This window comes from Mesoplodon bidens (assembly GCF_964165515.1).
Source record: "Mesoplodon bidens genome assembly, chromosome: 4".
NCBI lineage: Eukaryota > Metazoa > Chordata > Mammalia > Artiodactyla > Ziphiidae > Mesoplodon > Mesoplodon bidens.
Window position 1 is genome coordinate 49,005,748 of NC_138160.1, and position 12,211 is coordinate 49,017,958.

The 12,211-nt window shown below is 38.6% G+C and overlaps 1 protein-coding gene across 1 annotated transcript in view; it reads right to left on the bottom strand.

Moving 5' to 3' along the window:
• Positions 1-12,211, bottom strand: part of ELOVL7 (ELOVL fatty acid elongase 7) — a 71,216-nt gene that overhangs the window by 8,647 nt on the left and 50,358 nt on the right. The window contains exons 3-6 of the mRNA XM_081233388.1: positions 8,366-8,556; positions 4,848-4,928; positions 3,675-3,731; positions 1,313-1,418 (exon numbers count right to left, since the gene is read on the bottom strand). Coding sequence (XP_081089514.1) covers positions 1,313-1,418; positions 3,675-3,731; positions 4,848-4,928; positions 8,366-8,556 — 435 coding nt within the window. The remainder of the gene's footprint in view (positions 1-1,312; positions 1,419-3,674; positions 3,732-4,847; positions 4,929-8,365; positions 8,557-12,211) is intronic.

A 12,211-nucleotide genomic window follows, 5' to 3' on the forward strand; every position in this document is an offset into this window, starting at 1 on the left:
AGAAATATCACTGTAGAAAGAACTGAGAGGCACAATATACATGTGAGAGAAAATAAAAACACAGAAAATAAAGAAAAATAATGGAGATTAAATAATATATCTACCTTCAATTTGTAAAATGGACACAGATCAGACTATCTTGTTATAATGTGAGTTAAATTTTTAAATTAACACATATACATTATAAGAAAAACAACTACATTTCCTTTAAAAAAACATCCTCAACAGATAAATGCCAATTTTGGGCAAGGAGCTACTTTACATGCTGGAAAATCTGATGCCCTTAGGCCAAGGTAGGGACAGCCCTTCCAGCTCCCCTAGGTTCTGCCATCTTCTTCTAGCCACTGGCTTATCCATGTCCCCTCATGCTCTGAGACATGCAGAATTTTTCCCCATGCCAAAAGAGTCTAAAACTCAAACAGGAGTTCCTCAATTGTGGTTTCTCTTTCCTTTTAGTCTTACCAAGTCAGAATACCCAATAGAGGTGAGCTCTTCACAGAAGTGTTAAAGCTTTGTCTAGTATGGGCTGCAGGCTTACATGAAGACTTCTTAAATTGAAGAAACTAGCATACATAAATCCCCCAAACAACTTTTGCTAGTAAGACTATATCCTTCAGGATATCACTCATTAAAAAATTTATGATAGGTAAAATTACTTACCTTTCTGTTTTCTCATATTCTAGATGTTGAGAAGCATAAAATCAAAACCAACTAAAGAACCTGTTTGCCAAGCTTTTGAGTTAAACTATTTTTGACCTAAAAAACAATATCAAAACATCCTTTATTATGGTAGGATGTTTAGGGAAGGTGGAAAACTGCAATTTGACACATCTTTACAGAGCTGTTAGGGACTGGGATGTGTATCCGTTTTTGGAAATTTGAAAGCAAAGAAGACATGGAACTTGAGACAAACATTCTAACTTCCTGGAAACACACAAGGAATAAGTTATCTAACTATATTCCTATAAAACAAGGATTTTGCCATTTTATTTGTTTGTTAATGATTTATTTAAAAATAGTTATAGAACTATATAGGAAAAGAATAAAATCCAAACAAAACAACTAAAGGATATGTGTAGAAGACTATACCCAAAGGTCTTACACATTAAAGAGTATTGGGGGGTGGAGGGGAGATCTAGTTAGGAGTCCTATGTTTATGTTTCAGATAATTAATGAAAGTCAGAAGTTTGATCAAAGTGATTCTTTGATGTTTTGAGATTCTTTTAAATCACGTTTAAGGACAGAATTTATGCTTATAGCATACAGAAACGTAATCAATTATAACACAAGATCCCAACTCTCCCTTGGCTACCTGCGGCAAATTTGACTCCAAACCACCAGGTCCATGGCATGATGGTATGATGGAAGACATGCAGGAAAGTCACTTGACTATTTTTCTTACGCAGAACAAAAAAGATCTGAAATAATTTAAAGAAAATCAAGTTCATATAAAATCATGCAATAATTTATCTAGTGTTACAAAACTATTGGCAAAATGCGAACTATTCCATGTTGTAATGTGTTTTGAAAGAGTTGCCTTACAGAATGCCTACAGAAGCAGCTGATTCTCCAAGAGGCAGCTCAAAAGCTAATAAGTATGAGAGAACTTAGGTACGATGCCTAGTCATGCAAGAATCAATAAAAAGGTGAAAAGATATTGAATGAAGATTTAAAAATCAAAGATATAAAGTGAAGAATATGACCAAAAATTATTGAAAAAATGTTATTGGTTAAAAAAAAAAACCCACGTGGATTTTGAAATATATGGGGAAGCAGACTTTTAAGTCCTAGGACTGAATTTCTACACTGCTCCCTAACTAACACATCCTACCAAGTTAGATAAGGGATTAAGCAAACTAAAAGAGGACTTGTAGCAAATCAGAAGTTAGCAAATTATTATTAAAGAAAGAGGAAGAGGGAAATACTTGAAGAGTTAATTGGGGAAGTAGGGTGGAAAAGAAAGCAAAGCAGCTTAGGAAAAATGAGAAGGGCAACAAAGGCACCATCCAGATTGAATGTATCCAGTGGTTTACAGAAACGACAAACAAAGAGGTAGAATAGGAAGGCTTTGTGGAGGGGGCGTTCAAAACAATATTCAAAAGCAGAATTAAATGTTCAAAAATATTCAAAATGCAGAAGACCAGTGATGAGTTAGACTTCTAAGTACAGGACTAAACAGAGTAGCAGAAACAAAAGCATTCCTAAGAGTAGTTGAGAAATGTGGTTCAGGGAAGAACACAGAGCAGCAAGTTTCCTTATGGAAGCTGAAACTGAGAACATGCAAAGCAGGAACAATGAAGTCAAAATGCTTTTGCTTATGCACGTGGAGGAAGGCAACACGGTGCAACAGAAAAAGCCATAAACCAGCAATCTGGGGTCCTAGTCCTAGTCAGTAGTGGCGTTCCTCTGGACAAGTCTTGTAACTTTCTGGCTTCCATTTCTCTTCAGATTTAGTGCTCCAGGCTAGGTCAATGGTTCTCAACCCTGCCTGCATATTACAATGACCAAGAAGGTCTGTTTTTTGTTTTTAAATAACCATGCCTGGTCTCTAACTCCAGACCATCTGACACCAAATCTCTGGGGGCAGGGCCCAGGTTTTTGTTTTCTAACGCAGTTAGGTCTCCAGCACCACAGCAGTTGAGAACCACTGGACTACAGCAGGGGTTCTTGAAGTGTGGACCCTGGACCAACAGCAATAACAGCACTTGAGAACTTGAGAGAAATGCAAATTCTTGAGCCCCATCGAACACGTACTGAATCAGAAATTCTGAGGGTGGGATCCAAGCACACGTGTTTTTAATAAGTCCTCCATGTGAATCTAATGCATGCTAAAGTTTGAGAACCACTGGATTCTACACTCACTAAATTCTCCTTTCTAATTCTAACATTATGTGTAGCCAGCTGAGAAGGTAAAGCATGTTGAAATTTTCTACCAGAAATGTAATGGTATATTTTCTGAAGAGAGAAAACACGTGTCAGTCTTAGGCCCCGAACTGATTCCAGATAAATAAGATCCACATGCCACAAAGATAAAATAAATAGCCAGCTTTCCTTTGTTTCTGGAAATAAAGGTGCATGGCTTTCTCCTCTCATCATGGATCCTAATCCATGGCACTTGCTTTTCCCAGGCCTAGTCACTCAAAGTCAGAGTTGATACTCAGGAAGGGAGAAGACCAGTAAACATGGACTTCAGAAAGGCAGATGGAAATAGTTTTGATGTTACCAAAATTACTGATATTCCAGGGATAATCTAACATTCTAGTGTAAGTTTATGAATTTTGAAGCATTTATCCTCTTAAAGGAATATGGATGACACAGTGCTTTGTTATAAAGAACCAAAGGCAACATATTCTCTGCTCTTTGCTTCTTGAACTTACTTCACAAAACAACTGTCATCCATCTATATAGAGACGTAGCTTTGTAGTATATGTGTTAGTTACATTCTTATCTTAACCAGGTGGTAGATATATAAGAAAAATCTTTTGGCATTTGCAAAAGACTGAAAAATAAGTTTATCCTCTTCTCTAAAATAACTGATAATAAAAAGTAAAAGATAATATGAGGTTTGCCTGAGGAAGAGAGATAACCAAAGTTATAAGACAACTGTACACTCACAGCTTATTGTTTTCATTGAAACATCAAACATTTACCAAATGTGGTGATTATATACTCACAGTATCTAAGAGCTCAATAAATTTGGAGAAGTAATAAAGCCAGCAGGTGCGTGCCATCTGCAGAAACACACATAGATATGAATTTATTTATTTATTTTTACATGGAAGAAAATTTTATTTTTTCTAATTTTGGCAATATTCACATTACATAAAATTTACGATCTTAACCATTTTATTGTTTTTATTTTTTATTTTTTTGCGGTACGCGGGCCTGTCACTGTTGTGGCCTCTCCCATTGCGGAGCACAGGCTCCGGACGCCCAGGCTTAGCGGCCATGGCGCATGGGCCCAGCCGCTCCGCGGCATGTGGGATCTTCCCCGACCGGGGCACGAACCCGTGTCCCCTGCACCGGCAGGCGGACTCTCAACCACTGCGCCACCAGGGAAGCCCAACCATTTTAGAGTGTACAGTTTGGTAGCATTAAGTACATTCACATTCTTGTGCAACCATCACCACCATCTATTCACAGAACTCTTTTCCTCCTATAGGACTGAGACTCTGTATCCATTAAACAGTAAGTCCTCGTTGGTGAATCGCCCCTGACAACTACCATTTGACTTCCTATTTCTGAATCTGATTACTCTGTGTACCTCTATAACAGAATCATGCAGTATTTGTTTGTCCCTTTGTACCTAGATTATTTCACTTAGCATAATGTCCTCAAGGCTCAACCACATTGTAGCAGTTGTCAGAACTTCCTTCCTTGTTAAGGCTGAAAAATATTCCGTTGTATGTATATACCACTATTTGTTTATCCATTCATCCGCTGATGGACATGTGGGTTGCTTCCATCTTTTGGCTAATGTGAAGAATGCTATGAACACTGGCGTACAAATATCTCTTTGAATCCCAGCTTTCAATTCTTCTAGGTACATACCCAGAAGTAGAATTGTCGGATCATATGGTAATTCTGTTTTTTGAGGAACCAGACATAAATTTACTTTTAAATCCAAGAAATTCAAAAAGAAAAGCACCAGTTTTCATTTTACAGAAAATTACACACCTGAATTTCTTTGATTTTTTTCTTGTAATTTTTAGCTTTTTCTGTCAACACATATATTCTGATAATTGAGTCATTTACCCATTCTGATTTCACATTCAGTGTTTACAAATAGAGTCCAAAAAGTTTTAACGTTGATTTTGTGGTACAAGTTTTTCCAAAAAGAAACTTACCCTCAATGCTGTAGGTGAGCGTGAATAGTCAACAATTTCACATCGAAAGGAATAACCTGTACCCCAGCCAGACATCACAAACTGCAAGAGAGCACATGCATATTAAAGAAGGAAATATTTGCTCAACGGCTACAATGAAGGTAGTTTTGAGTATGTCTCTTCATTACATTCTCAGCTGAGTCAGCAGTCAGTGCAGAAGGAAAGGCGGGCTAGAACAATTACAAACCAGGAACTCGCTTGATATCAAAGCATCAAGAGTTTTCAAACTGATTCACTTTGTTATAAAGCAGAAACTAACACACCATTGTAAAGCAATTATACTCCAATAAAGATGTTAAAAAAAAGGTTTTCAAAATTGTAAAGTCACATTTGTATAAACTGCGTACTAACTAAAATACCTATTTCTTGGGATGATTATTCTAATATAGTGGAGAACAAAATACTAGGAATGTTTTGTTTGAACAGCAAATACCGATAAGTGTTTGACCTTATGTACATCTCTATGTGCTTGTGCATATGTCTGTGTACTCTCAAAGGGGTGACTAAGTCTGAAATCAGTCTTTTCTGACAAGTTCCAGCCTTTGCAATTAGTCAACAAATAAATGAGCAAAGCAACTTTCTCAATGTACTCATCCGATGGCTGCTGCATCAACTGGGTTTTTCCTGTCTCGGCTATAGTAGATGTAATGTGAAGTGATGGTCCACAGCTTTTAAATCAAGATCGACCAAATACAAGACTCACGTATTAGTTTTGCTTTGGATTGACATGACAAGTAAGGGATGAAAATACTAACAAGAAAGTGCAGCCTGGCAAGCCTTAATTCCAACACACCCACGAAGTGACCTTAGGCTAGTGGTGAGAAGAAAAAGCCTATTGTTGATAAATCTGGACCTTAACTCAAAGATTACATTGACCTTCTTTCAGTCTGACAGTGGGAAGGTCTTTTAAAGCAGTACCTGATTGAAAAGTAACATTTATATTAAATGGTTGGCTTAATTTAGTGTTCTGACAATATGACCAGTTCTTCTCTGGAGTCCTATTCTCACGAATGCCAACATCTTCCCGAGGATGTCTTCCTTCTCAGCATAAGGATTATATCATTTTCTATTACATTACAAGTTTGCACTTTTAATTACTGTTAAAGCTGAAATGACAACTTTACAGTAAATTAACTTCTAAAGGCAAAAGTTTATGAGGCATAATCAGAATGACATTTTAATGGTAAAAAGAAAAGAAACGAAGGAGAAAGAAAAACTCCTTAGACCGTGGTATTTAAAAACACTATCTTTTTTGATTGATACTAGCTCCTAGCTTGATTTGTAATATAAATTAATCACACTATTAACTTGGTAAATTATGAAGTCTTGAGAATTAAGATTCAGAAAAGTATAAGACATATATCATGGGTGAGAAAAGTATCTTACAAAAACAAGTCAATGAATTTTCTCAAAGGAACAAGGGAATGTGGTACAGAAATAGTTAAATCTGTTTTACAAAATCCTGATCTGTCAGTGAGCATCTTCCTATTCTTTTGCACTTGGACTCACTTCTGACTGATGCAAGTAACACTCTAAGTCCATCCACTCAAATGGGGATGACTGATTCCCCATGCTACCCTATGCCAAACAAGTGCTGCACCAAATAGGAGAAGCTGTGGGATGTAGCCTTCTGCAGGGTCTTCACTGGTCTCTCTTTATTTCTTGACTGGTGCCAAGTAACTAGCACACTCAAACCATCACTATAAAATGAGGCATGTGGGTTCCTTTAGTCTGATGTACTTCTCTCACCTTACTCATATTTACCCTAACATCCCTAGTAGAGGGGTTCACTCTGTAGAGCAAATGTAATCATGCCCCACCCAATAAACCATGTGCTTGAATGTGTCCTGGAGGTGACGTGCTGCTCAGCTGTCAAAAGTCTTTGTTTAAACAGAAAGTAGAACTTAATGCTTTCCTGATATTAAGTTTAAGAACATTCCAAAAGCCTGCAGAGCTTTTGACATATATGTCTATATTTTAGGCTTTCACAAAGGAAGAGTAATAATTTATATTTGGCAGGTAAAAACCCCCAAACTGCATATAAGTTACTCTAGTATTACTGGTTAATGGGAAATAGAAACTCTCAGATTCAGATATTCTCAAACCTTTTATGGTGTAATTGCTAAAATAGAAAACAAAACTTACTGATTATAACTGGATTCCTTCCAGAGAAATATATTTGGGGACATCACATTCAATGGTACAACCAGACACAGAGCATAAAGGGATCTGAGAGACAAGGTCAATCCTGACTCTATAAAATGAGAGAAGTGAGGCCCAGAGAATTTAAATGACTAGTTCAAAATCAGGTAGCTAGTTAGTAGTGCAGCTGGGACTAACTAGTCCCTGGTCTCCTGGCTTCCAGGTCTGTCTTAGCACTGTCCTATAGTAGGCGATATCCTATCTCTGATAACTTGCCCAAAGCATGTATTTTTTCTGCTCCCTAGCTCTATTCTATTACTCCTTCCCTTTCAGTTGCTTATGCTCCAGAAAGGAGAGTAAGGTGACCTGTGAGTTAATTTTGGAAATAAAGTAGAAGGCAGCAAAGGAAGTCCAGACTTCAGGAAGGCTGTGAGAAATGAGGCCAGAGCAGATTTAAGGTGATCTGATCAGGTGGATCCGTGGCAGGAATCAGGTTGGAAGGATGCATGTGCAGAGGCCATGGTGTCTAGAGAGGCTGGAGAGGTCATGCAAGGCCCTCCTGGGACTCAGCTGTGAGGAAGTATAGGCTATGCTGCAGAGGAAGTAAGTAAGGAGAATAGGATGAGGAAGCCAGCCAGCATTGGAAGAGAAGCAAGAAATCCCAGAAAAGCAGGTAAGGGAGGGTGGCTGAGACTTGTAATCAGCAGAGGGGAGAGAGAGCATTCATGAGTCTGCTTTCGGGTCCTAGAAGTTCTCCACCTCTCTTATTGACAGTTAAGGGACAGCTTCCCTCACCTACTGCTTTGTATGAGTCTAAGTTCTCTGTACCCCACAAAGCCCAGCTAAATCAAACCAAACAGTCTACCACCTAACAGGTCATCAGGGCATGCAGAACCCAAAGCTGCTACCATGATGATGTCAACTCATTAGAGTCAGGATGAGCTCTGATGTCAGACCGACCTGGATTCAAATATCAGTCCTCCACTTACCAGCTACACTACTTTGGGTAAGTTATCTAATTTCTCCAACTCTGAGTTTCCTTAAAATTTAATATTTATGGACTCATTCAATCATCTTTTATGGCTAACTGCATGCAAGTCCCTGGACTTAATTTTTCTCACCACCTGTGAGGCAGACTATACTGAGATCCTCTAAGGAGTTCAATATCTGGTCTATATATAACAATTCTTTGACAAACACCTACTCTAGTGAGCTAAGTTTCTGAAATTTCTTAAATTTTGGAGAGTTACCCTTACAGTCATAACAAGAAACATCATGACAGACAAACATAAAGACTCAGGCAAAATTCTCCCATTAGGAATACTGAAGACACTTGCCTCATAACACATATACACAGAAAAGAGTACTATGAAAAAATTGTACGTTATCATCGCTTTCTTGAGTTCAAAGGGCTTTCGATTCTCCATGAGCTTTGGTCCCAGGGATGTGACAAAATAGACATAGAGTCCCAGGATGACAGTTTGTGGCAGAGGTGAGGACATGAGGAGCCAGTCTTCAACTCTTGGATCTAAGAGAAAAACAAGGTGTAAGTGCACATCCATTTAGCCAAGAGATAACTGACAGGAACCAGCATTTAAGTGAGCACCTAGATCCTAACACTGACGGTGGACTATTTGGTCAATGATCGCTGCTATTTTTAGGATGTGCCAAGGGAAATCACCAGGAATTGTGATGGAGCTTGAAACAGTGAGGCTCAAAGGGCAAAAGGAGGTAGTGGTTACCAGAACCCAGGAGAGAGCCATATGGAGAAGCCCTTCTGGTGAGGAGCTGTGACCTTCAGTTGAGGGATTCAGCCCGCACAGCAAACCTGCAAATAAGGGGCCAGGGAAATCAATACCCCAGCCTCACCCTCCTCCCTCTCTCTCCAGTCGCCGAACTCAACCAGAAACCAGAGGGCAGGGGAGCAAGTCCATGGATGTAGTTCATCCTGGTCATTCTACCAGGGGTACACAGTTGAATCTGGAGAACAGAAGACACCCAGCAAACTTTTATCATCTGTCTATAACCACCAGTAACATGTTAGAGTTTCTCCATCCAGACATGCTTTTATATATATAAATATGTTTGGTTTTGCTTTTTCTCAACTTTCTTCTTTCCCCAAGAAAACTGGGGGAAAGTTTTCTGTATACTGTATCATACAATTGAAAGGGGATTTAGCATCATTTAAGTATCTAAAATGTGGGTTCTAGGTGTCCAAAATGTGGGCTAACCAATCTGATATTTTAAACAAAAACAAACAAAAAAGTACTAGCCTCACAACCATGTAAAAAAGAAATTCATGTGGTCCCTGCTAGTTCCAGGCCATGAGAATTAGATCAATTAAAACTTGCAACTCAAGATGAAATGTGATTAATTCTATAATCTTAAATAGTTCGGGTGTAATTTTACTAAATTGCCTCATGAAGCCAGAATATTGTAAAGGAAAATATGTATGGACAAGTTTCCAAGTACCTCTGACTCAAAATCGAGTCTTGACTAACCTTAGGTTAATCAAGAATCAACATCATTCTTGTTAATTGGGACAAAGGGTGGGGGGAATACAGCCCTTGCCCACTGAAACTGCTAATGATGTGGCCAATCACCAAAAAAACGTTGAATATCCCTTCGAGTCTGACTTCCTACCCAATGCAAACATTTCTTCAATAGACTCCACACCTGATGACTTACTTGGTCTCAATTTTATTGCTGGAAAGTTCACATTTGATACTCAGATATACCAGGGCATGGCTGTAGCTATTAAAGGTGATTTATCCTATACTCAAATGGGCTTCCCTCAAAAATACTGACAGATGCCTTATCTCGAAATAATACATAAGCCAAAAGTCAGCTCTAGGAGGGACCCCAAGATATTTAGGAATTTAATGTACGATAAAGAAAGCCTCATAAGCAAGCAGGAAGGGAGAGACGATTCAGTAAATAGGAAAACTGACTACTTGGGAGAAAAATGAGTTTGTGCCTTACCGTGTATCCTATCCAAGCATGTCCCAAACTATGCAATATAAGAAAGCTATTTAAAGTCTTTCCACAAAAAGTGGAGAAAGGCTACTAGAAATGCTAGGTTAAACAAACAAGTGCCTTTCTGCATGATTTCTTAGTGCTTCATGTTTGTTGTGAATTGCCAAGATGAGAATGGTGGTATGCAGCATTCCCCAAACTTACTTGGCCATGGAGCCCTGATTTTTTGTAGAATACTATTTAACACCTTGTGGAACTAACATTCTGTGGAGCACCGTTTAGGAAAGATAGCCCTTTGCCAAAATAAATTTATAAATGACGGATTTTTTTCCATCAGTGGGTAATCCAAACCTTAAATATATGAACATCATAAACCATATTAATATGTCTAGTTTTTATCTCCAATGAAATAAAGACTTAAAACCAATACTAAAAGAAGGCTTCTGGAAGAATGTTAACATTATCACCTTTGGATGGGGACAATATGGGTGATTTTTATTTTTTTCTTTTTCTTTATAAGGAATTTTAAATGTTTCTGTTATTAATGGACATCACGGGCATGATTGAAAACTAGTTTTTTTGGCTTTTGTTTTTGTCAGCAAAGGAATTCCTGAATTAGAAATATTTTACTGTACTCTTTCATTAGCTCAGTGGTGGCAGGGGAGGGGGAAGGGGTGGTACGCGGGTATCAAATGACATCATATTTCTGTTCTTCTGCTGGTAGCAGTAGGAGAAACAAAAAGCCAGGAAACGCATGCTGGTCTGGCTCATTTTATTTAAAAATGATTTAAATAAATCATTTTTCCTGTAATTTAACATTTTAAGCACACACCTTTTTTTAAGAATCCTGAGTGTGACTTTCCAGTTCTACAGATTTTTTTTTAAATCTTATCTTTTAGGAAAAGCTAGCTAATTTAATTTCATATTATTTTCAAAGCAAATAACAAAACAAAACACCAAGCCTTTTCATCCTATTTCAGTCTGCGCTCTGATCCTGGCTCTCACATAACTGACTTGTTATGTGACCTGGGGCCACCGACTTAACTTCTCTGTGCTTAGTTTCCTCATCTGTAAATTGGGCATAAAACAGCATGTAGCTCAGAGAGGATTTAGTGAGTTATTTTAAGTAAAGAGCCTGGCACAACCTCAAGTTGCTCAGTAAGCATGGCTACTATTATTTCAGCAGATCTCAGTTTTGTCAGCACAGCAGAATCACCTCTGGAATATTTATAAACCAGATAGCAAAAAAAAAAAAAAAAAAGACTCGGCATGGGTCCCAGGCATCTGTATGTTGCAAAAAGCTGTCAACGTGACCGTGATGAACCATCAACGTTATAAACCAGGGCTTCAGTGCTCCCTTCACCTACACTGAGGTCCTCAGTGCTCTTCACTAGGTGCTCTGCAATAATCTTTTATGTGATGTCCCTGCCTCCTGACCCAATCTGCTATGTCTTGTCTCTATACAACTGCCAAATTCACTTTCTAGAAGTAAAGCTTTGCTCAGATTATTCCTCTGCTTAAATTAGCTCTCCCTGCTGAGCAAACAAAATTCAAAGTCTTAATATGTCCACGACTCTGAGGACTGCTCACTTTTCCTGCCTTCTCTCTCGGCAACAGTGATACCTTTCTGAACAGGGAGCCCACTTCTATGTGAGGCAGGAGGTTCCTGGTGATGAGATGTCTACAAGCCAGGTGTGGCTGGTGACTCCATGAGGGGGTTGTAGAGGGGGCTGCTCGACAATGTTTAAAGTTAATTCTGCCTCAGTCTGTGATCCCACAAACTACAAAATGATCAGGGGTCAAGTGAGCTCTGTTTTCCCTAGAGAGGGAGGGAGAGTTTCATGTACCTTGTATTTAGCATCGGAGTTGGGCTTAAGTGTTATGAGCAGAACCAAGATAAAGGCAGAGGATGGGAGGGCAGGCTGTCTGAGAGCCCATGACCCAGTGATTACCAAAGTTCTGACTTATTACTAGCCCGATAGTGCTTTTCTAAGAGCGTTCTAAAGAGAGAGAGTACAGGAGAGTACAAGGGCCACATACATAGAATGTTAATGAACTTTTCCACCAACTACTTTTAAGAGTGTGTTCGCTTCTTAAGTAGCATGTACTAGCTCAAAGAGTACACCCTTTTAAAAGTCTAAGCACCAATAAGATGAAGAAGCTGGAAGGAAAAGCAAACATGTACCTCTCATACTTTGTGAAGTACT